Source organism: Tachysurus vachellii, chromosome 10 (genome assembly GCF_030014155.1).
Source record: "Tachysurus vachellii isolate PV-2020 chromosome 10, HZAU_Pvac_v1, whole genome shotgun sequence".
In the NCBI taxonomy this organism is placed as follows: Eukaryota; Metazoa; Chordata; class Actinopteri; order Siluriformes; family Bagridae; genus Tachysurus; species Tachysurus vachellii.
The window spans coordinates 10,628,139-10,652,200 of NC_083469.1; the positions used below are offsets into that span (position 1 = coordinate 10,628,139).

Sequence of the window (24,062 nt, forward strand, 5' to 3'; positions counted from 1 at the left end):
ATAAAACTCATAAGTGACTATAATTTATATAATATTAATACAATTGATTATTAATGAATATTAAGCTTAATTGCTTATTTATCAAGACTTGATCATACAAAGTCAACTTACTCCACTGTAAGTGCAGAAAGCAAATTTGTTAAGTCCTCATTCAAGAGCAATGCAATAGAGGAAGTAATATAATAAACACTCTTGACACGACAGATTACAACTGCAATGCCATAATGTGGCTTTAGTCAATTCCCAGTAGTTATCACAACCTAAAAACAGTGCAGACAGACAGGTCATTGATGACATGCCGAAATGCAAATGAGGAATTGAGCATGTCACACTCTTTTCTTGTTCTTCAAGCATTGCTTCACTCAGATGAGACTACAGACACAGCAGCTGTACTGTAAGCTTAATCAACAAACATGAATGTGTGTGTCGTACAGCTCTGACTGCTGCTGCTTCTGGTGCAGAGCAGATAGTGCTTGGCTCTTGGGTGTCAGTTCTTCAAAGCAAGCGGGTAGAGAGGAGAAGGGCTCAGGGCCAAAGCGTTTGGCATTTGCATGGGGATTATCCCCATGCTTGGGGCCGGACAAGGGCCAGCTGACCCCAGGCTCCTCTTTCTTACAAAAACAATAATAATCCATCTCCATGCACAGCCCCTACAAAAGGGCCTGTCCCCACTCACTTTGTGTGGGCCGGACCGAGAAGGCCAGCGAGGGTTGGTGAGGAACCTTATTTTTGGGTCTATCACCTGTTCTGGGTGCCTGTCCCTAAGGAGAGAGGAAAGTGTCAGCATGGCTGGGATGGTTGGCAGTGCCAAGAGGAGCTTAGGCAGACTTGTTTTTAGCTGGGAAAAGCACAGGGCCATGTCCCAGGGCCAAACAAACCCTGCCTTTCATGGTTGCCGCCACTAACCCCCTCGTCAGCACTATTTCACACGACCACTGATTGGCAGCTCCTGATGCCTGCAAGCATGTCATGGCATTCATTCTCATGAGTGATGATGAGAAGGAACTGGAGGTAACAGACAGGCTGACAGCGTGAAAGAATAACCAGTGAATCCTGAAACATGTAAGATGAAGCAGGTTACTCATTCTAGGTTAGGTAGCACTTTCATCAAACTGGACTGTACACTAAACTGGACACTATGATCCTGTTTAGAATCCATGCAGACTTCTGGCAAGGTAACACCATGTCAGCCTGAAATCTTCTGTAATCACAAATTGCAATGCACAAATTCAGTCATTCCTCACTCAGATACGTACGTTAAATGCTACAAACGCAGGTGATGTTCAAATCACCAGCTAGATCAATGAGGTCATGGGTTGCCGGTGACCTGAAATACTCTTAGTCACTCAAGCACCCATCTGAATCCCAAAATGAGATAACTGACACTCTGTGGCTTAGCGGCCCAAATTTAGGAATGCGCAAATAAGAACCACAAGACCACGACTGCACCATTTAGGACAAAGACTATCATAAGTTCCTTGATTATTCTCTACTGAATTTATAAGTGCCTGTGTTTTGTCTTATAAGCAAATGTGAATCATGCAGAGCTGCCTTCAATTGTGGTTGGGCCGTCATTCATATGTCTGTCTTCCAGTAAAGATGATATACAACGTTTAAGGACTCATGAAATAGTGGGCTGCTCTGCCTGTTCCCTCCCAACCCTCTCTGGTGGAAAACATGTGTTATCGCCTGCTGTAATCCTCTCACCTGTTAGGCTGAGGAACAGGCCAAATTCAGTGGAACTGGCAGCCAGACAGTTGACAGACTCGTACACCTCTTTACACTGAGGGCAATGAACTGCTGAGGGCACTGGAAATCTTTTGTAAATAGATCATCTCATTTAATACAGACTATACAGTATACTGGCAGAATTTAGATAATGAGGATACAATTTCAGTCTGAACTAGGGATGTATCCAATTATGAACAGATTTATGTAGAAATGTTTAGAATCTTCCTAGAAAACCATATCCAACACATCAAACAATCAATGTTTTGTCTAATGAAGAATCATCTCTATGAAAATCTGAAAAAGGTTCTTATTCCACAATAAGTGGTGAGCCTCAACAAAGTAGCGATGAATAAACACAAAGTGAAGGCAGTTCAGTCCAGGACAAAAGCCATGTGTTACAAAAATCAATAAAGGAACCACACCTTTTAGGCTTTGTTATGGGATTCAATATGGTGATAGCTTCCAGCAATATCCCTCTTAAAGGTACACAAGCTCCTCTGCTGCAATAGCTACCCATACACACAGAAACTAGTTTGATTCGGTCCTTTTCCTAAGCATCCAGACCTCACCAAGCAATTTGTCATAAAAGCAGCTACCTCTAAAATGGAAGTCATTTACGTCCACCAATATGCGTATATTTACTTTGCTTACTGACCCTTGTCAGATCAATGCTCCTGCTGGCAGTTTGCCATCTGTAGGTCCTGGCCAATCACCATCGGAAACTGCAAATAATCCACCCACGCTTGTCTTGCCATGGAGATTTTGATGAACCAAGTGCTCTTTTTACTCCTCAGAAGAATCAGTGAGAGAATAAACTACTATACTATGTAGTTATCATTAGTCTTTTTAATCTTGTCTGTCCAGATCCACTGGATGAAAAAAACCGCTCTTTGCAGATCTGCCGTTTGCTGGACACTGAGGTTTCTTCAGCATACGTCTTTTTTAACTCTTATGATAGCTGATGAATCCAGTATCTGTGTCCTGGGAGATTTGTGGTATTGGGGATCCATCTTAAGCACTTACCACAGACATTCAGAACACTGCTCTGGTGTCAGAGTATCTCTGAGGTCACCAAATGGACCTGCCTTGTTCTTAGCCATGGGTTGCCATGTGGCTAAGAAAGACTATCCCCATATCAATGCTTGGATCCCTCAACCTCTGTATGTGTATCACTTAGCTTTAGCTCTCCTACAGTATGCATGTCCTATGCATGTATACGTTTGGGCTCTGTCTCTACACGTTTTAATAAATACTTAATAAAAATCTACAGTACATGCATATTCCTGTTGCTTTACTTTTTTAAAGCATGTTTAGCATTCTCTCCTCCAAATGTCAGACTCAATGTATGTATAAGAGACATATATGGATCCTCTAGTCAGTTAAAGGACTGTAGCCATAGGATTACATCAGTGTAATCTCTCACTAGTATCTTTTCCTATCATCTCAGCTCTGATCCTCTTCCATTGATCAGAGAAAAAAAAACTCGTAGTCCTTGACATTTGAGTAGATCTATTGATCACTTCCTCTTTTATACAGACGGGAGGAAATGAAGCAATTTCACAGGAGTTTCAGGTTGACTTCTGTTGCATATTTCTAAGAACAGACACTGCATTACATTTTCTGACCACGCACCAAAACATAGCCAAATACTGTTACATCATAGGATTGCATAAATATTCTTTCTTTATAAAAAGCAATTGTAAAAATTTTTATAACGTTTAACGACTTAATGTAAACAAAACACGCCACTGCGTTTAAACCTTCTTCAGAGATGTGCATTTGTCTGAGCCAATGACAATCCCTAGAATCTCAGCGGCTTAAAGACAGCACCATTGGAAGTTTATGGTCTACTCTGCACTTTCTACGAGCTGTACAGTTATTATTAGGCTTGATGTTGTTCATTCACTGCATGACCTTTCCACTTCTAACCTACTCTAAGACTACAGACTGGAGGCAGCCTTCTCCTCAGCAGTTACCATGCGACAAGAAGAGTTTCAGAGAGATGGACACGGGTCTCTGTTTTGTTCTTGTCTCCTTGAATTGCCTGATTGATTTCGCGCTCACGTAGCGTAGGCAGGAAGACAGACGCATGACCTTGCATTGAGGAGAGATACCAAATGCACAGTAAGATGCCTTTCACGTCTTCATATTCATTTGCAAAATGTATTTACTTATTTTGATAGTGTTTGGAAATTATAGGTGAAGGTGAGAGTGTTGGTCCACGTGGGCTGGCTTGGCACTGACATAGATGGAGCTTAAGAGCTTCGTGTTAAGTGCTACAAGTTACTTGTTCATAAGTAATAAGGGGTATACTGAGGACAGTATTGGAGTCACATTGAAGAAGGATGTAGATATCTGCAAGCGGAATGAGTAAGGACAGGTGATATGACCTTTTCTAAATAATGGAGGACTAGAGGAAAATTAGAGAAAGTGTGTTGTGTTCCCCATACGGTACTGTTCTCTGGCACAACATTTATCCTGTATAAATCACACACCTAAAAAGCTTCTATTAGCTCATGTGGTAATGTCTGACACATTTAGACATTGAGGTCCTGTGAGCAATAAACTATTTTGAGAACTGTTTGGTGTGCATTTATAGACTAGTCTTATTGATAAAAAAAAAAAAAAAAACAAACAAAAAAAAAAACTAGCAGCTAAAATTGTCTAAACACCAGATTGATTGACTAAATATGTTTGTTCAATCTTTCATTCATATGCAAATGAGAACCACCAATTCTAAATTATAACAACTGATTAATCTAAGAGAAAGAAGGAATATAATGTGCAGGTGGAAGAATACATTTCAATCCATTCTACAATCATAAATTCATAGTCTAAGAATGAGTTGAATTCTTTTTTATTTTCTCTCAGTACATTATCCACTGCTAGAGCATCCACTGAGAGAAAAGTCTGCTCGTCATATCATCTCTGCCGGGTACCCACTGTCACGTATGGTACAAGATTATTACCGTGTAGTGGACTGGCTCTTGTTTAAGCTAAGCTTCATTTTTTTGCACTGACACTAGTGATTCATTTATGACCATCTCTCCCTATTTTCTAGTCTCTTATTCCTCTAGATAATATATTTCCATTAATTTTTCATCAGCTAGTAATGCGATTACTCCCTTATTCTCTCTCTCACTCTTTCTTGCTCTTACTCCCTCTATCTCAACATGCAGTTGAGAGATTTCGTTACCTCACTTAGGTCCATATAGATTGCTGTGAGGAAGAGCCATTTACAGACACTAAATGGATGGATTGGGTGTATTACACCACCACAATGGATATTCTATTCACCTGTTCTCAATATACTGCCATATTGCCTATATATACAATATATTTATTTACACACCTACACACACACACACACACACATTTACAAAATTATGCAAACTATATTTGTTGCATATGGTGTGATTTCTGCATTAAAGTTCAACGTTCAATTTAGTTTTCCATTCAACAGAAATTCTACCTGATTTTTTAAAAAACAACAACAATACTGGTCAGGCAGAGACAAACTAGCAAACACAGGCCCCGAGCCCTCCAGAGGGCTAAAATAGAAAGGAGAAAGAGAGAAACCTGTCCAAGATAAAAAAAAAAAAATCCATGACCAGCATGTTTAATTGTCACTGAATTCCCAAGTGGCATGACTTTAAAAAAGCATCCACAGGAAGGGAGCTGAGATGTTCGGAAAACATTTAGTGGATCAATATGCCGGGGAGAGCTGAGAACGGCTGGAGTGTGTGCTCAGGGACTGCGCCGAAGCCCTTCCAGTCGGAATACTGTTACACTTCTATTAGTCAGATGCAGGGATCGACCTATTCAGCATATTTCTGTCTCTCTGTCCAACAGGCGCATTATTTACTGCTCTGTGGCTGGGACACAGGGGCGGACAGCTGGGCCATGCCAACAGGGCCCTTCAACTCCGTTCTGGCCTGGCATTAGCCCATTGGCAATCAGTCTACTACTGATTTTTTTTTTCCACCAGCATCAGAACTGTGTCTTGTTCTGTGTGTGCAAAATAACTCTCATGACAGCTGCTTTAAATGCCAGCATGTTGTATTATTAAGTGAAAATTAGATACTAAGGCTTTGCTACCAGAGGGTTGGTCAAGCTATCAAAGGGATAACCTTAAGCTTCAATTAATGTCAGAACAGAATTAAAAAATAGTATTATATTAAAGATTAAATTTAAAGTATTAAATAGTAAAGATTTACTCTTTAAGATTTCTGATTTCTAGTTCCAAAATGTTATAATAGTATGTCTGGACCCTTTATTTCAATACAGTTTGAGTCATGTTGATATAAAGTTAATAAAACAACCGATTCAAGAGTCTACACATCAGTTAATAAGGAACACGTCTGTCAGGTTCACAGAGAAAAAATGTCTAAGAAGCCCATTACCTTCCTTTAGCATGCCGACTTTCAGACACTTCATGAAGCGGCAGGCTTGACAGGACTTGCGTCTTCGCTTTGTGATTTCACACTCGTTGGTGGCCGGACAGCTGTACTCTATGTTACCTGAGCAGATAAAAAGAAAATGAAATATCAGATATGTCTCCTTTTATACCTGATTTTCTTGGAGATCACATAAATACAAGCTTAATGAAGATCCTGCGAAATGCATTGCTTATTATGGCAAGGACAATATTATCTATTTAGACATTACACCAGTACATATTAATCAGATCAGATTTCATGATTCATCATTCATAGTTCATTCATAAATCTGCAGAATGAGCTCTTATTTTCTTCAGTAAATTGATTTGGTTATAAGAGATGGCAGAAAGCAGAGAGGAGAACACGGAGGTAAGCAGAGAGGCCAAATGAAACGACACACTAGAACATACTCATTGACCTACCACAGACGTCCTTTCTCTATGTTTGGTTAATCCTGGTCCATTCTGATGTACATCTTAAATTGTTGTTTTTTTTCTTCATCTCCAAAACACTGCTTTTCTAAATCTGAAGTGTTTCATGTCATTTAAATATCTTTGTGAGAAGAAAAGAGTAGAGTTGCAAAAACATGTTTTTGAAATTCTTAGTCATAATTCTGAGATTATGGCAGAACATCCGTTGGCACCTTCAAGCCCAGCAACCAGAACCAGAATTCCACACACCGCCCTATGCATTTTACATAATGTTCCACCAAATCTGAACTTGCTCCCACTGTGGCAAACTCCCCTCACTATTTACATATAGTGTGTCTACTGCACTGATGCATTATTCAAGTCAAGCACTTCAGCGCTTGATACAAATGAATAGGGGTTTCATTGGTACACAATAAAAGAGCTGTTTCTGCTGTATTGTACGACTAACAATAGCTAGAGTGCTTGATATACGATCCCGTTCTACGTGTGTCCATGTAGGTACGTTTAACTAGAGGGAGGCATTTCAATTAGGGTGTGTATGGGTAATGGCAAGGGAGAGCTCTGAATGCATAATAACAGGCCACTATAAATGGGGGAATGATATGAAAGCACTACAATACCACACTAGGTTAGCATGAGCGTGTTTTGAATATCTTTCTTACAACCTGTGAACTGCATGTGGTCATCATATAATTCTTGAGATTGTACATATTTACATGGGGAATGGAGGAAAGTTGAGGAAACGATGGTAGCATATAGCAATTTTATTCCTACTTGACAAAAAAAGAGGCAAAGCTAAATATAACAGGTTACAATTTATGTATCTTATGTAAGTTTGGAGTATGATAATCTGTCAAACATGTATTTGGACCTTTTCTCAGGTTTACAGTACACTATAAATGGGGGAATGATATGAAAGCACTACAATACCACACTAGGTTAGCATGGGAGTGTTTTGAATATCTTTCTTAAAACCTGTGAACTGCATATGGTCATCATATAATTCTTGAGATTTTACATATTTAAGGCTGAATTTCAGATACAAAACCTGAGAAAAGGTCCAAATACAAGTTTCACACATTATCAATACTCTAAACTTGCATAAGATACATAAGATGGAACATGTTATATTTAGCTTTACCTCTTTTTTGTCAAGTAGGAATAGAATTGCTATATGCTACCGTCGTTTCCTCTGCTTTCCTCCATTTCCCATTCCCAACTCGGGCAATTATGTTAACATTATTGCGCAGATCAAGTGGAAGGTCCCTAGATATATTAAATAATTAGAAATTTCACCTCTTATCTGGGTTATACAAATCAGTATGCAAATTCCACAGATCTCTTTGGGGTTGGAGTAAATAAAGGTGTGAAAATTAGAGTGATAAAGTCAGATTGCTCCTCTTCCTGTTTTCCCATTTGTTGATGTGAAAAACAAAACAGTTGTAATCAGATATATTTCCGATGTGCTTCTTTGCTAGCTGAAGATTGGTAGATTCTTTCAACACATCTGTCCCCAGATTTGTTTTTCATTTCCAGTTTTCTGAGAACAGCCTAATCTTATATAAATACATATCTTATATAAATATATACTATATCTATATATGTATGTCTATATTGGGATAGTAGATATCTACAGTACAGTCTTAAGTACTGTCTGGATTCTATCTACTTTAGTTAAGTGAAGGCAAAGATCAAAGTTACCTCACATCCCTTACAGATTCTTACTGCAGCACCAAACTCAAATGTTTCTTGAAAAATGACATTTTCTATTGTTTGGCATGTGTTTTTTATTGTTGAATGCATCTTGAGTTTCACTGTTGGTAAATGGAGCCTGCATCCTGGCTGCCTGACTGGCACAATTTATCAGCACAGCAGGACGTCCTGCGAGTCCCTTAGGAAGTCCGGCTTGCTCCAGTTTACCTGTTACACCCGTGGACTCACCAACTGCAGCTTGGCTAAAATACATTAAACTATTCAAATTCACTGGACATGCGATTACACCCAAAGTGCATGTTCAATGCATGTTCAATAAAACAACGTTGTTCAGCATTTGAGTCCAATATGTATGTTTTCCTAAAGAACCAAAAAGAAAAAAATATATATACATATTGTTTTTCATTTGATCTGGTTTCATATAAGTGTTAATTTATTAAGCATAAGGTGGAGCAGAAAGAAAGATTTAAAGCAAAGAGTTTTATCTTCTCAATATTTATCTGTCTCAATTTATTTTATGGCTTTTCAGGACCTGTGCCAGGGCATGGTGTGGGGCAGGCACAGGCTGAGTAAGTAAATTATAGTAAAATGGCAGGTATTTCTCATCAAAATCTAAACTGACTTTTACAGGCTTACTGTCAAGCTCTATTAGTGGAGAGAAGAAAGAGTGGGCCTGTTGCTATGGTAAGTTTTCATCCGGTACTTGTGTTCAGAGTGGGTAGGAATTCAGAAGTAGCAGATGCATGGTGTTTGATTGGTGGTTTGCACAAGGTGTTCGGGGCAATGGGGGGGATCAAGATGGTAGTGGTCGTGGATGGATGATGATCAGAGATGACGTTAATTTGGGGCTTGGCTCTGACTGATGTAACTGTCTCAACGTGCAAGTTCAAAAGGGCTTTACAGTGGATGAATAGGTGACAGAAGATGGATTTGCTTTCTACCTTTGCCTTGAAAAGGTAAGGCCAGTGGAGTCTTTGTCTGTAGGGAGGTTGAGGGTTGGGATGAAGTGAACTGAAAAAAAAAAGCTAAATGAAGCTAGGAAAGAGGGAGAATGGAAGAAATAAAGAATGAAAAGAAAATTCTGTTCAGCTTTATGACAAGGTATTCTGTTCTCGATGTGATAGCACATGCTAGGAGATACCATCCTACATCAATAATTAGACAAAAATACTGCAACTTATTGCTAGATTATATTTCCTTTGACCTTTTTCAGCTTGGTATTAAACTACACTGGTTTATAGAAAAGTGGTGGCTCAGTTCAGGAAGGTGTAGAAAGAGATAAAGCCCATGAAATATGGAACAATAAAAAGTTTATTCTAGGTTTCGATATACAACATGTATCATGCCTTTACTTGCAGGCAGAGTGATGTCTGGGGAAAAAGTGCATGGCATACAGTTCATATAGAATATTCTCAGGTATGATTTCTGGAGAGTTTAAATGCCTGCAGTTCACCTGCTGTTCACTGTGAGGCTTTAGATCACTCTCTTTTAACAATACTGTCCTGGTGATAAAGAGGCAAAAGCAGCATGTGCCGCTGTGACAACTCATTTTTCAATAAGACTCGTGAATGTGGAGAAGGTATTACATGTTTGGCAGTAAAAAAGCCATTTTGCAGTAGCGTTAAGGCTGAATGGAATTGATTAAAATGACAAGGCAAATTAAACGCCACCTCTCCTGCTTTGTCCTCATTAAAGGGACGCCGGCTCACACTTACAACCCTCGTCAGCCTCATTATTTACTTAATTAATCACGTCTAATTCACATCACTTACCCTGTTTTTTCCTTTAAGTGCTCTTTGTCTGCCCGTTCTCTTCCCCACTCATCCTCTCAGCCACCCTCAGTGCTCTTTTCATTTTTTACTTTATTTTACCCCCAAAATCCTCCTGCGTTCAGTCTGGGACCATGTCTGCTTATTATGCCATTAGCCCGCCTCTCTCCCGCTCTTTCAATAGAGCAGCAGTGTCCCTCTCCAATCTAAAGAAAGTCTGCAGGTTTTTTTTTTCTTTCCTCTTTTTTCATCCCTTCTTCCTTCCCCTTCACTGAAATTACCCAGCGACGCGTGCCTGCGTTTCTAATTGCGCCGGTCCTCCCCAGAGACAGCCCCCTCCCTTTGGCCTAATGAAAAGCCTCGGCCTTAATTACTCCTTCTGAACGCTGATTGTTATTGACAAAACTCCTGTGGCTCGGACAAACGGCACAAGATTAGGTCCATTACAGGCAGCCCTCCAAAAGGAAGAAAAGAGCAAAAGAGAGGGAGGGATAGAAAAGAAAATTTCAACTTGACATAGAGAGGAGGAATAAGCAGAAGATCTTTGACATTTTCTTTCTTTTCTTTCAAGGAACGTTCCTCCTCTTAATTGTTTAGGCTATCACTCCACTTAAAATGGCTTGTACTTTCAAGGGTCTTTTTTTGTCTCTTCAGTGTAATAGCTTTTTGTACCCTGCTATAGCAGGCTGTAATGCCTGTTTCTAAATATGTGACTTGAGGGAAAATACTCATCTTTTGTCAATAGAGGAGATTGCTGTGGAAGTCAGTGCAAACAGAAGGATTTGGACGAAGGCAGTTGTTTGTCTGCAAAAAGGTACATAGACTGTTTAAAGCTGATAGGACCACTGGGCCAAATTCAACATCGCCGACTGAACAGAAATCAAACACCTGAATAAAAACTGTAACTTTTCCCATTAGTAAGTGCACACTGAATCTCCACAATCTAACTGTGATATTTAAAACATTAAAACACAACCAAAATCCTTCTGTGTAATATGGCCATTCCTTGAGATATGCATTAGCATTACCATGTTGTTAAAAGTTTACAATGGCAGAGCAATGAGATCATGCTGTAATTCTGGGTAGTCATGCTTTACCCTTACTCTCTCTCTCTCTCTCTTTTCCTCATGCACACACATACACACCTGTGTGACTTCATCTGATTAATATCTGTGTCACAACACACTGACTGCACTGCCCGCGCCACACCAATGTGATCCCACTGCTGGTCGTTGGTACCGACACTGTGTGTATCAGTCAACGCACTCGTATCACTCGTATAGCTCAACGTGTGCAAATAATGCACAAGACACACAAATTAATCCTCATTCACAAAAAAAAAAGTCTCACAGATAAACTATGTGCTTCAAATCAGAAAATGTGACTCTGACTCATCCAGATTAATTAAATCAACCAAAACAATTAAAATGGATTGATTGGCTTAAGACTTGTCAATGAACAAGCTTAGTACGGCTAGGCAACATAACAGCATAGTAATGTTATATTGCTGCACCCTGAGCTTCTGATATGCCTCGCTATACATAACAACTCCAGCTATGTCATTGTTTTTCTTTTCTCCACTCTAAAATGGCACAACTGATTAAAACAGCTACTAAAGGTTGTTATCTACAACCTCTTTACAAAATACATTAATGCTGTATATTAGAATGCTTATTTAAAAAAACTGCAGTCTTCAGGAAAATCAGTATTGTAATCTTCTGAAAACAAGTTCATTTACATTTATAATAATCACATTTACTTTTAAATTTTAGACCTCAGTGGCTTCATGCGATCTGAAGGCTAGAAGCCAGTGAATAATGTTCTGTCTTTGATTTCTATTCATGTCCGGTCAGTGTGGTCATCTGATCATGTGTCAGTGTAATAATACACGCCTTACAGACAAGCAAATGAATTGATTATGTTGATGATGTCACCAGTGTTGCCAAAAGGGACACTATGCACTATGTGTGTGTGTGTGTGTGTGTGTGTGTGTGTGTGTATCACTGAATGAATGGAGTCGCATCATTCAGAGATCTAAAATCTGCTCATTAGTAAAAATAATAATTGCTTTATTTGAACACAGATGTAGCAGTAATTCTGCTTGAGTTTTACTGCATACAGCTTCTTATACGTGTGTCAGTACCTTGTATGGTCCTTTTGAAGAAGGCTTTGCAGGCTTCGCAGGAGGCCACACCGTAGTGGTAGCCAGAAGCGATGTCTCCACATACCAGACACAGCCGTTTGGGGATGGAGTTGAGCATGTACTCGCACTTGATTGGGCCTGAGTCATCAAGCAGCGTGCTGGAGCACTCGTCATAGCGCTTGCGGCAGCCGCTGCCCGCTGCGCCGAGGGGTCCTGCCGGCGTGAACATGGGCGGAGAGTCGAGGCCGTTGGAGTGGCTGTGGATGGCACTGCCGTAGCCACCACTGGCGTCCGAGTGTGCACCGGGACTCGGGTGGCTGGCTGTGTCCACCAAAGAGGACGGACTGGACGGCTCTGTCTTTATGTATGAGCCACAGCTGGAGGGCAGGTGCCGCTCCTCAGCGGCCATCCTGTTCAACAGCCTGAGAGAAGGAGAGATGGAGAAAAGAGGAAATTCAATATCCAGAATTCTGATATTTCAAATAAACTGTCTAGATCTACATATTAATAATATGTACACAAGACTTTACTGGCACAGTCATCACTAGAAAGTGATAAGGAGGTGTATTTCATTTTATATTACTCAAGCCTAAAAAGAAATGCACTATTGTGAAATTGCAACAGAAAGAGATGCTTTCATGCAGCTTTGAAATGGACATATATTATGAATATTATGAAGAACATCAGTGTTTGTGTGAGTGTAAGCTTGTCCAGACATTTCCTCTTCTAAGAGACCTGCTGTCATAGTAATCTAATCACTGAGCTCAGATTCTGGGACAAATGACAGCATGCTTAAAGATTAAATGTTAAAAAAAAAAAAGAAAAAGAAAAAAGTGAAGAGAAAAAATACACCCACATTGTAAGCCTGCCAAAAAAACTACATGAGTGGAAGAATGGAGAATTCAAACTGAGGAGGAAGAAAACAGAAACACGGGGATGTGAAAGACTGAGAAGTGGACCGTAGCTTAAACAAAGTCCAATCCTACATATTCACTGATTAACTCATGAAAATAAAAAGATGTAATCATCCATCCATCATGTTGCAAGTGTATTCCATGCAGGAATAAAAACATGTTCATTCTCATCGCAACAAGAAAAGGACGGACATGCGTTGGATTACTCATCCGTTAGTATAAGGTGTAGACAGCAGGGTGAGAGGTCAGCATTTGCTCACATTATCGAAATTGAGCTTCACTTAACTTTATGCAAATCAAGTTGCTGGGTTTAGTTTTTGAGTGGCATTCCCACACCCCATGCATTTTGTTTTAGTGTATTAGCATAATTAGCATACTGCTAACTAATGGCAAATATTGACACACAAGAGCTTACATGTCACTGTCAGGATTCCCCATCATCAGCAAAACAATGTGTTTCTCTCAGGCAATAAATAAACAAAGAAAACGCATAGAAACCGAAGAGCTTTGAAGAAAAGAAAGAGAAGAGAAAATGAATGTGCTATAGGATAGAAAAAAAGAAACCTATATCCCTTTTCTGTCCCTCTGCTGTTACTCTCTCCCTCCCTGGCTGATTTAATTGTAAGTGTGGGTGACTGTAAGGTTCAAGGCCTGGGGTCACGGGGTCACCCTTAGTTTCTCATCCCGACTTCCCGTGTCTGCGAATACAGGGTCAACATGTCAAGTTAAATCATTGCTAGGCTTTTCCTTCTCTCACCCACCATGTATATTCATCGCAGCCACAGCTGCCACCACCTCTGGAAATTCACAAAAAGGTTAACTGCTAAAATAAATAATAAAAAGTGCCTCCTGTTAAAACCGTTGACCTTGCAGAATAAGGCCTTTGTTTGAGCACTCGAAAGCGTTTTTGGAGGACAGTATAGTGAGATTCATTTCTTGGCAAACATAAAAAAAGTGTTTGATAAGAAATTAAAAAAAGAATGAAAAAAAAAAAAAACTAAAAATATATATAATATGTACTGAATTCCCAATACAAATTCTGGAATTCTCATCCGTCAATGATTTAAACGTTTCTGAAAACCGTGTGTGTGTGTGTGTGTGTGTGTGTGTGAGAGAGAGAGAGAGAGAGAGAGAGAGAGAGAGAGAGAGAGAGAGAGAGAGAGAGAGAGAGAGAGAGCACCTTTTCACACATTCACTATTAAAAGCTATATATTTAAAATGTCAGAATACATGACATTTCAATTTAGCCTTTATTTCTCAAATTCAGTGAGGCTCGGTTCAAAGGCCAAGGGTTAGTGTGGAGGTGACACTTAACATAATTGCATAAGTGTTTTAACTCTCAGCACTGGGTACATGATGAAAATATTGCTGTAGATGAATGCACCCTTCTCACACCACTAACATCACACCTTCTTAAATAATCAGGATCTTTTGCCACTGACTTTTAAACTTAATTCATGTTTTAAGCACATCAAAAAAGCCTTAAAGAAATTACAGCCTTTACGTTAAAGTCACCACACTCTTCGTGCCACACGGAAGACCTTTTTTCCTCTTTTTTTCCTCCACCTCCCCCTTTTGATCCGCTGAACCCCCCATCAAAATTCATGCTGAGTGGTGGCCACAAAAGCATAATGTTCAGTCTGAGGCTAATCTGATTCCTTGCGGCGGGCCTAACAGAATTTTAGCTGCTGTAATGTCATTGTGCCGCAGCGGCGACGCTGGAGATTAGCTGCTCTAATGATCCCGTGCCCTCTGTGTTCCTGTAGGCCACGGACAAATGCTGAGTCTCTCACCCTCAGTGGCATCTTGTTTCTCAACCTCACCGTGCCATGGCAATCCTTACACCTCTTACAGAAAAAGTGCCCACACATTGCCACTAGGGCCACCACATTACAGTTAATGCAGTTAATATAAAAATCACAAGCATATTCTGAATTGATGTATGTGTGTCCTGTACACAATTCCTTCATAATTAACTAAGCAGAATATAGTCCACCAAGCTCTTTCTCTCATTCTCTTTTTGTCTCACAGTCTCTTTCTCCCACACACACATACACACACATACACACACACACACACACACTTAGAGCGGGAAGTCCTTTGCAGACAGGGCGCTATCAGATGGCCCTCTGAGGAGGCAGGGGATCAGTCAGAGGACCCCAGGCGATGTGCCTGATAAGGGTCTGGCCTGGGAGCAGCCACTGGAGGAGGAACTCAATTAACTCCTGACAGGCACTCACACTCCTCTGGGCTCGCAGGCAACAGTCAAGCCTCACGGGCAGCTGCCACACTGCCACGTTGCCCTTTTCCTCTGGAGGCACAGAGTGTTGTAGAGAGCTCACACTGAGACCAGGCAAATTTACAGCAGGGGTAAAATTTACTAAACAGTGAAAATGAAGCAACTGAATCAGTTTTCACAGTGAAATGCATGACAAACACAACAAAGCGCGTTTGTGATTTAGCCAGTGTTGTATCTGCATGTGAAGATAATATTTGGTTTCAACACAAAACCATGTAAATGAAATGGGGCTTTTTTTAGATGAAGTGAATTCTCTAGAGAGAGGAAGGGGGGCGAAGTACGAGCCAGACTGGCCCAGTGAGGACCACTAAGAAATATGGAGAATGCCTCTGCCTAGCCACATAAATGCTTTGGGTTAACAGCTACCAAGGGAATATCGGGCCTCGAGACCTTGGGGGCAATTTTTAAAATTGTGTGTGTGTGTGTGTGTGTGTGTGTGTGTGTTAGAGAGAGAAAAGCAAGAGTACACTGAAATCAAGACAGACAGGATCTCCAGGATCTGTCTGTATTTTAAAGATGCAAATTCATTATAATTTTCTAAGCAGTATGACACAGAAATTGGGAAAAGAAAACAGGTTTTGTTATAAAGCCTTAAACATAGCTGCCAGACAAAGATTTACAATGGCAATAAAAAAGGATAAGTGAGTGAGTAGTGAACACACTGAAAGAGAAACTGAAATAGGAAGAGCAGACGCCGTACCACAGAAGTGGAGTATAATCTGGATGATGGAGCAGAGGAGCAGAGCGGCCCAAAGAGAGAATGAGAGAAATGAGAGAACGAGAGAAAAAAAAACAGAGATAGGGCAGTGGATCAATAGTCCGTGTGGGCTACTCGCAGTGGCGGCTGGTGCTGGGTTACCACAAGGGGGACTGGCCCGGCCCAGCAGCCCGGCAATTAAACTCATGCGTCTGCAGCCCAGGATTAAATTTAGCCCCCTGCCCGGCTTCTCCACTGCAGTCTTTATAAAACTATGAGCTCACTCACGACAACAACATGAGCCCCAGTCATGCTCGCTGCCCCTGCCTGGTCTGATAGCCCCGGCCCAGACGCAGATCACATTTATCGATCTTTTCCTTCCTTCCTGTTCTGAGGAGAGGTGGCTGGAGCGAGGGGGTCGTCTTCAGACAGGAACACTCCATACACTGACGTAAGCTTTTTCACATATGAGAAGAGTGAATTGTAGACAATTCCACAGATAGCTGAAGTCACTGATCAGCTGGGAGTCTTGCATCATGTCACAGAATTGCACAAATATTGGGAAATGAAAAAAACTTTAGTGTCTGTGTCACCGATTAGACTTTAATTTACACCTAATTAGTATACACATAGATTCGTATATAATGAGTAAACACATAAATAGCATAATTGTGCTTTATTTAACATGCCCAAATTTTTATTTATTTCATACAGATTAGTTTTAGTTAAGTATGTAGCAAATGTATAGTACAGTATGTTGTAGTATTATATGAAGTTAAGATTTATTTGATAAACTATTTCCAAAAATCTGATTCTTGGTACTTTAGTAGCATTGTTTAATGAGCGGAACGGCCGAGTGCCAATGGAGTATTGTGTACTGCATCTTTGCTCTACAAAGACTGAGAGATATAATAGTTTTTCAAGTCAAGTAGCAGTATATTATTCAAGTCAAGAAGGTAACAGCAATAAGAGCATATATGAGTCTATTTTGATTAGGACTAATTTTGTTTACCTTTACACTGTTCATGGTGCGTACATGCAATGAGAAAACCTGGTTCTTATAACGTGTGTGTAGTGTAGTGTGTACAGCTCTGTTCATTCTGTGGCAGTGAACGGGTTAACCTGAAACTGTGCAAGCCCAGTGGTAAAGCTCCCTATTGAATTGAACAGCTCATCATATGGAAAAAGTAGTTCAGTCCTCGCTTGGCACACACAAGGGAGGGTTTTTTAAATCGCTCCCTTTTTTCGTTTTACACTATAAATTATGTATAATGGTGCTTTTCCTGCTAAATAATTAGCTGACATCAAATATATTCCAGGCCTCTGAAATGGAGGGAAATGCGTATGTGGGTGTCTCTTTGCAGAAATCGTTCAGGGTGTCTTTGGATTACTAGGAACTACATTACATTACGAATAGCTTCAAGATCACACATCAAATCCTCAGATAGAGTTTGAGGCTCTGACATGAACTTGTTCTTTATGCAGCATTCTTCTCAGGCCTATTTCCATTCCACTAAGTATCATGATGATGATTTCATGCGATTCAGAAATCTGATTTCCAAATCTCAGACTTCCAAATCCTAAACACTGTGAGAGACATGATCAGCTAGCCAAAAACTAATTCTGCCCTATTGGATACAAAGGAAAACTCATTTCCTAATCAAATCATCACCACCACAGTCAATTCAAGATAACTAAACATGCATTAAATGAATACGAGGCTCTTTGAGAGTTCATGCATATGTACATAGTCCTGAGCCCATCCATTTCCAATCCCAACAGATGGAATTATTATTATTAATGTAAAGGCACACCATTATGTGTATATTACAGATCTGAGTGCATAAGCTGGAAATAGACGAAGACAGAAGCAAGGAACGATGCATGAAATTAGTTCATTAATCTTCCTCTCGTAGGCTGTCCTTGTTTAGAGGGGAACTCTGCCTGATATGAACAAAGAGCCCATCGCTCCATAGTCATCAATTACTCTCTTCATCACCGGGAATGCCCAGTGGAAAATGCAACACACATACATACACTGTGTTAGAGAGGAACGCATCCACCTGACTTGCCCCTGTGCAACTGATAATTACTGAACAATCAACTGTAGGAATGTTTGCATCTTTACTCATGCTCAGTCATGAAGAAAGAGAGCCGAAGGGAAACACGGTAACGTCCGCATGACAAAAAACTGTTCATTACACACTGACACTGACAAACGTCAACTAAATTCTGGACAATTTCATCGAAGCTGTTTCCAGTTACATCTAAATAGAGCAAGATTGAGATAAATAAAATAGTTTTAAAGAAGAATTTGAAATCGTATAAATAAAGATAGAAGATATTATGTAAAGTCATGCTCATGTACCATCATTTCTCCCCTACATTAAGAGATAATGACTCCCACTATTAACATTTCTACAAAATGATCTCTATTGTTCTACATAACCCACATTTATCGCAATAAACAGGGACGTAAACATTGTATACTCGTCCTGCTGAATCTCAATCACTAAACTCCAGTCAAACTTTTTTTTTTTTTAGTTTAGTAAATTTATTTATTTTTTTTTTTTTTTTTGCAAACTAAACTTAAGGCAAACTAGTAAAACAATTTTCGAGAAAACACAGGCAGACATCTAAAGTCAAACCGAAGCTTCTTACCTCACTGTCGGAGTGAACAATATGTAAAAATATTCATACTGCAGTAACTTTATAATATGCAATGTGATTTAGCTATAAACAATAAAATAAAATAAAAAAAAACAGAATATGATTTTTTACTCAACAAAAATACATTTAACACCAACCTCCACAACTCTATCTAAGATATATCTCTATAACATACTGTCATATCTCACAGTCCTAATATATTCTTACTTTTTTTTTGGACTAATAATAATAAAGTTACATCATAAACAACCTGAACACAACATAAACTCAATAAAGTTCACCGGCAGATAACAATGATTACATGCCCTCCGACAAAATGATGTTTAAAGCTTAATATTATATATCCTTATAGCACTGTTGCAAAAATTTGTCTACATACTGAACCGCAAATAAGAACACATGACAGCTACAGCTGGGGTGTCTGTAAACCAGAGCCCTCGTCCAAGCACTCAGTCACTTGCTCAGGCTGGCTGGCAGTTTCACCCAAATGCATTTGCCAAAAAGTTTCCAGTGCAGTGCCCAGCGTGACTCCACTCTCTGACATGCGTCAGATACAGGAGCAGAACAGCTCTTATAACGCCGCTGTAGGATAAGATTTACATTATAATACACTTTGCTTCACCACTTGCAATTCGCAGGTGAGCACTAGAAGAACAAAAGCATGTATAACGGACTAAGATTTATGTGCTTGAGATAACACACTGATAGTTAGACAGGTTAACTTTTCTACAAGTTTCAAAAGTTACAAGAGTGAGACGCCTAAGTGACACTTCTGTAATTTTACATATGATATGTGACATATGATTATGTACGGACTTGATAAACAGCTCTGTCGTCGCTTCTAGATATCGTGCGCTATCCTGTGTATTTATTGCATTTTTTAGCGCATGTCTCGCACTGACATGTTTTTGCTCATAGTTCTGTGTACAGTACTATGCTCCCATTTTGTGTGGTGCACTATAAACCTGAAGAAAAAGAAATACGAGATGTATGCGGAAACTAATCGAGAAGATGAATATCACAATAACAACCCAATTGACTTGTAGCTGGTTTAAATGGCTTTGGATTATTCTGCTAAACAAAAACATATTCATATTAGTGTAATTAAATAAAGGCAAAAGAAAACTCCTGACTCAGAATATTATTGCATATAATACACACTTGAATAGAGCTTATGGATAATTAGTTATAGATAATTAATGGATACTACAAAATGTAAAAAATAAATTTTAGCCTGTTCGTTTGTGCTATGCTAACACAACTCAAACTACACTACTGAAACCACTGTGAAATTTCCCTTCTGTTGTTTCTCTGTCTCTGTGTGTGTGTGTGTGTGTGTGTGTGTGTGTGTGTGTGTGTGTGTGTGTGTGTGTGTGTGTGTGGAGACAGTATAGGTGTGGGCTTTACAGGGGCTGAACGACTTGCAGTAGCCGGGTGCAGCGTGCACTCAGTTTGGCTGTCAGGAAGAATCAGAGCCTGTGTTGTGACGAACCGTTTCAATATTGATTTCATAAATAAACAGAGCTAACCATCGATCCTAATGTTATTTTGCATTTCAATTACTGCTCAGAAACATAACCTTCAAATGGCTGAGTGTTCAATACCAATAACATTCTCTGATAAATGCTCACATAGCCACCCAACGCACGTTGTGGTTCGTCCCCCTCATCCTCACAAAGTGTAAATTAGCGGACTTAGCATTTTCCCCTCCATAAACATTTAATTAGGAAGCAAATCAGAAAGCAGGACGAGGATCGTTTTCGTGATGTCTGTGGGATTGACAGAATCGCTTGTGCAAACAGTGACAGTGTGGTTTGCACACATCCACACTATTGCTGTGAAACTCATATTCACACTGAATGGAAGTTGCAGCACTGACTGTTACGCTGTCGTCACTTTTTTATTACATTTTATCCTGGAGGCAGTGGATTATATTTTGCAAAACATTTATTTGAAAATAAATCTACTTTAAACTCATCATTTTAAGCTCATTCATGTTTTTCCAAGTGGGAGAAGGTGTGTGTGAATCGTGACTGCCCTTTTGGTGTTGTAGCAACAGGAAGATGTGCTGACGCACGGTGTCAGTGATAGCAGTTGCTTGCGGGCGGGTGGAGGCAGGCGGATGCGAGGCCCCCAGACTGCGCTGTGATCTGGCCCCATCTCAGGCAGACATTATCCTCAGTGCGCTAATGGACCCCGCTTTATTTTTAAACACACTGTCACAGCGAGGCTCAGATGCCAAGGTAACCTTCGAGAGAATGAGAGGGGACGGTGACGAGGGCTTCTTTGGTTGCTGCCGCAAGGTGTGAGAGTGCTGAATGAGGGAATGAGACTGCAGAGCGCTCAACGAGAAGCAGCTCAATAAGGTCATGTTATAACCAACTAACCCAACTGTCTACATAAACACATACATGAGATGTCCATGAAAATACTGTTTGTACTGTATCAGTCTGCGAATGTATGAGTGTGTGAGAGAAAGTAAGAGACAAAAAAATCGCATTGAAGCATGTGCAACACAAAATGCAGGCTTGCAATGGTCAATATAGAGCGCATCCCAAATCACCTCAGGGGAGGCAAGCGTCCCATGTGTGCCACACGGGTGCACAACCACTAAGTCAATTCATTTACAGTGCAAGGAATGAGCGTGCTGTGCACGGCTTACCAGAAGCGAGAGGGCTCCTTCTGAGTGGCCAGAGAATGGGACAAGGAGGCCCTGTTGGTAAAGGAGATGTGTTTAGAAACAGAGTTATAGCAATACATAAAAATAAATAAATAAAATAATGCACATGTCATTTCCTAGCACTTCTTTACAGAGGGTGAACATTGTACATTGTGTGAGAAAGAGAGCTGAGATGAAACACGTGCCATAGATCAGTCAGACGGCTGTGGGCTCATACACGCGCGGCCTGGACTCATCAAACCCCTCGGTTTAGGGGAAAGGTAGGTCGAGCGCAGCCACAGGCCCATGTGGGTAATGTATTCTGAAACCAAATTACGGTAAGCCGATCCCATCTGGATAGTGTCGGAGTGGGGGGCTGCTCTGCTTAGCCATGATAGCATCTCCACGCAGACAGCAAAAATCTGATTAACCCAATAGCACTGAAACACTTGGTCAAAGAGCAAGGAGCTTTTAACTTAAGATACACTAATACAATTCCGTTGCCTTGTTTTCTCAACAGCTAATACAATAAAAAAGGAGCCGGAGGGTGGGAAAAAAAAAAGAGCAAAAGCAGTAGGTGGGATGTGCATTTTAAGCATTCAATGCGCCAACTCGGGAATGAAGTCAAACAAATTTAAGTGTAATTCATCATTGAGTGCTTATGGAGGTTCGCCACAGTAATACATAATCGGACTGTCATTCGGCTGTAGACGAACACGGGAGGAGGGAACGGTGTGAGTGAGAAAACAGGATAGGCATGTCAGTAAGTGAGAAACACACAGAAAAGTCTTGTCTCTTTTCATTCTTGCTCATTGTGAATGCTAAGAGCAAAGAAAAACTCAAAGTGACAATGCACAATATTGCCAGATTTTGGAGTGGTAAAGAAGCGCTATAACAGCTCGAGAGGGGCAATAAACAGAGACATATCCCCCCAGCTGCTGCTTGCACTCCGGCATGCAAACTTAACAAAGAAGACACTATAAAAATAAGCGGAACAGACAAACATGATTCCCACATGGCCCAAACACAACAGAGGTCCACAAACATTTCACACTCGCTGGTGTTATCACAACAAAAATGTCATGCAATAATATTTAATCCTCAATAAGATCTCTACATCTGATATAAATAAATATGTTATTTACATGATCAGTGTGAATAAAACGATAGCTCAATGTATGAGATCTATACTGAATTCACCGGTATCACACTAACAGCCTACTCAACACACTCACACTGAACAGCAGTCGAACATTTTGGTCGAAATCAATCTCCGTAGTTACGTACGATTTAATTGAATTAGACAAATTAAAGGCGATTATATTTTTCAAAACCTAAACTGAAACGATTTCTCTGTTTTTCCTCATCTTAATTTCCAACAAGGTAAATTATTAATAATCAGCTCATTTTTCCAGTTTTACAATTAGCTAGTAGGTTTCAGTTTTTCTAGTTTTTTTCTAGTTTACTCTAGCGCTAATACAAAAGCCAAATGAAACAGAGGTAATCACACTGAATAGAGAAATAAATCGCTTTGAGGTGTACTTTGGAACCATGTCAGACACAAGCACCTAAAATCTAATCTATACACAAAAGGAATTTTATTATAAATAGACTAGACTAAAATTGAAATTGTGTTCCCTGCATTCTGCATTTGTGAGCATGTTATAAAAGAATCGCAGGCTTTACACAAGCACACACACACACACACACACTAAACTGATGTTCAGCTAACTCACTGATTCACACAGAACACACACCTAAACATATTATTGATATTCGGATCAAATTTCCTTCTCTCCATGTAAGAAAATTTCACTTCACTATTTCCCCATTGCATGTTATTGTCGCGTGTTTTAATAATGTCTATGTGAGCCAGTGATTACACACTGCCTCGATCCTGCATTACTAAACACTTCACTGTAGTGCATCACAGCCAATATTATAACCTCACAATTTAGAAATATAAAATTATATATAAATATATATATATATATATATATACAGTGTATATAAAAATATAAATTACACTGTATGGCTCTGCTTTTTCTTGTACACACATATGATCAGCTTTTGTGTAGCAAATTTTACCTAAAAATGTGTACGTAACAATTTTAAAAATTGTGTTCCCTCTGTATTTGTGAGCATGTTATACATTTTAAATATGATTAACATCATTGTTAAAAAAAAAATACATAAATAATAATTTTACATTAACATTTTTTTTAAAAACTAGACAGGTAAGAATGTAAAATAGTATAAAGTGTACATAAGTCGGTATGTTTTTTTTAGGCATAAATAGAATAATAGGTGTAAAATAAATATTTATTTAGCTGTAAATGTTGTGGTGTGTTTTTTGTTTTGTTTTGTTTTGTTTTGCTAAATTAATGTGGACTTTCCACAAAAAAAAAAAAATAAAAAAAAATTACATTTCCCACTAATTACTTAGAAGTTTGGAGTAAAATTGTAGAAGCAAAATAAATTAAGTGATTAATACAGAAAATACATTCCATATTAACATTCATTATATTTACATACACACACACTTGATAATGAAATAGAAATGTGTACATATTAATTGAAAAATTGGAAAAAAGTAT

At 39.5% G+C, this 24,062-nt stretch overlaps 1 protein-coding gene across 3 annotated transcripts in view; it reads right to left on the reverse strand.

Moving 5' to 3' along the window:
• Nucleotides 1-24,062, reverse strand: part of esrrb (estrogen-related receptor beta) — a 49,886-nt gene that overhangs the window by 20,041 nt on the left and 5,783 nt on the right. For 2 of the 3 annotated variants that reach the window (XM_060880184.1, XM_060880183.1), the window contains exons 2-4: nt 21,469-21,519; nt 12,227-12,648; nt 6,135-6,251 (exon numbers count right to left, since the gene is read on the reverse strand). In XM_060880184.1, the coding sequence (XP_060736167.1) occupies nt 6,135-6,251; nt 12,227-12,635 (526 nt within the window). In that variant the 5' untranslated portion in view covers nt 12,636-12,648; nt 21,469-21,519. Of the gene's footprint in view, nt 1-6,134; nt 6,252-9,255; nt 9,935-12,226; nt 12,649-21,468; nt 21,520-24,062 lie in introns of those variants that run through there. The other variant, XM_060880185.1, reaches the window with a different exon arrangement.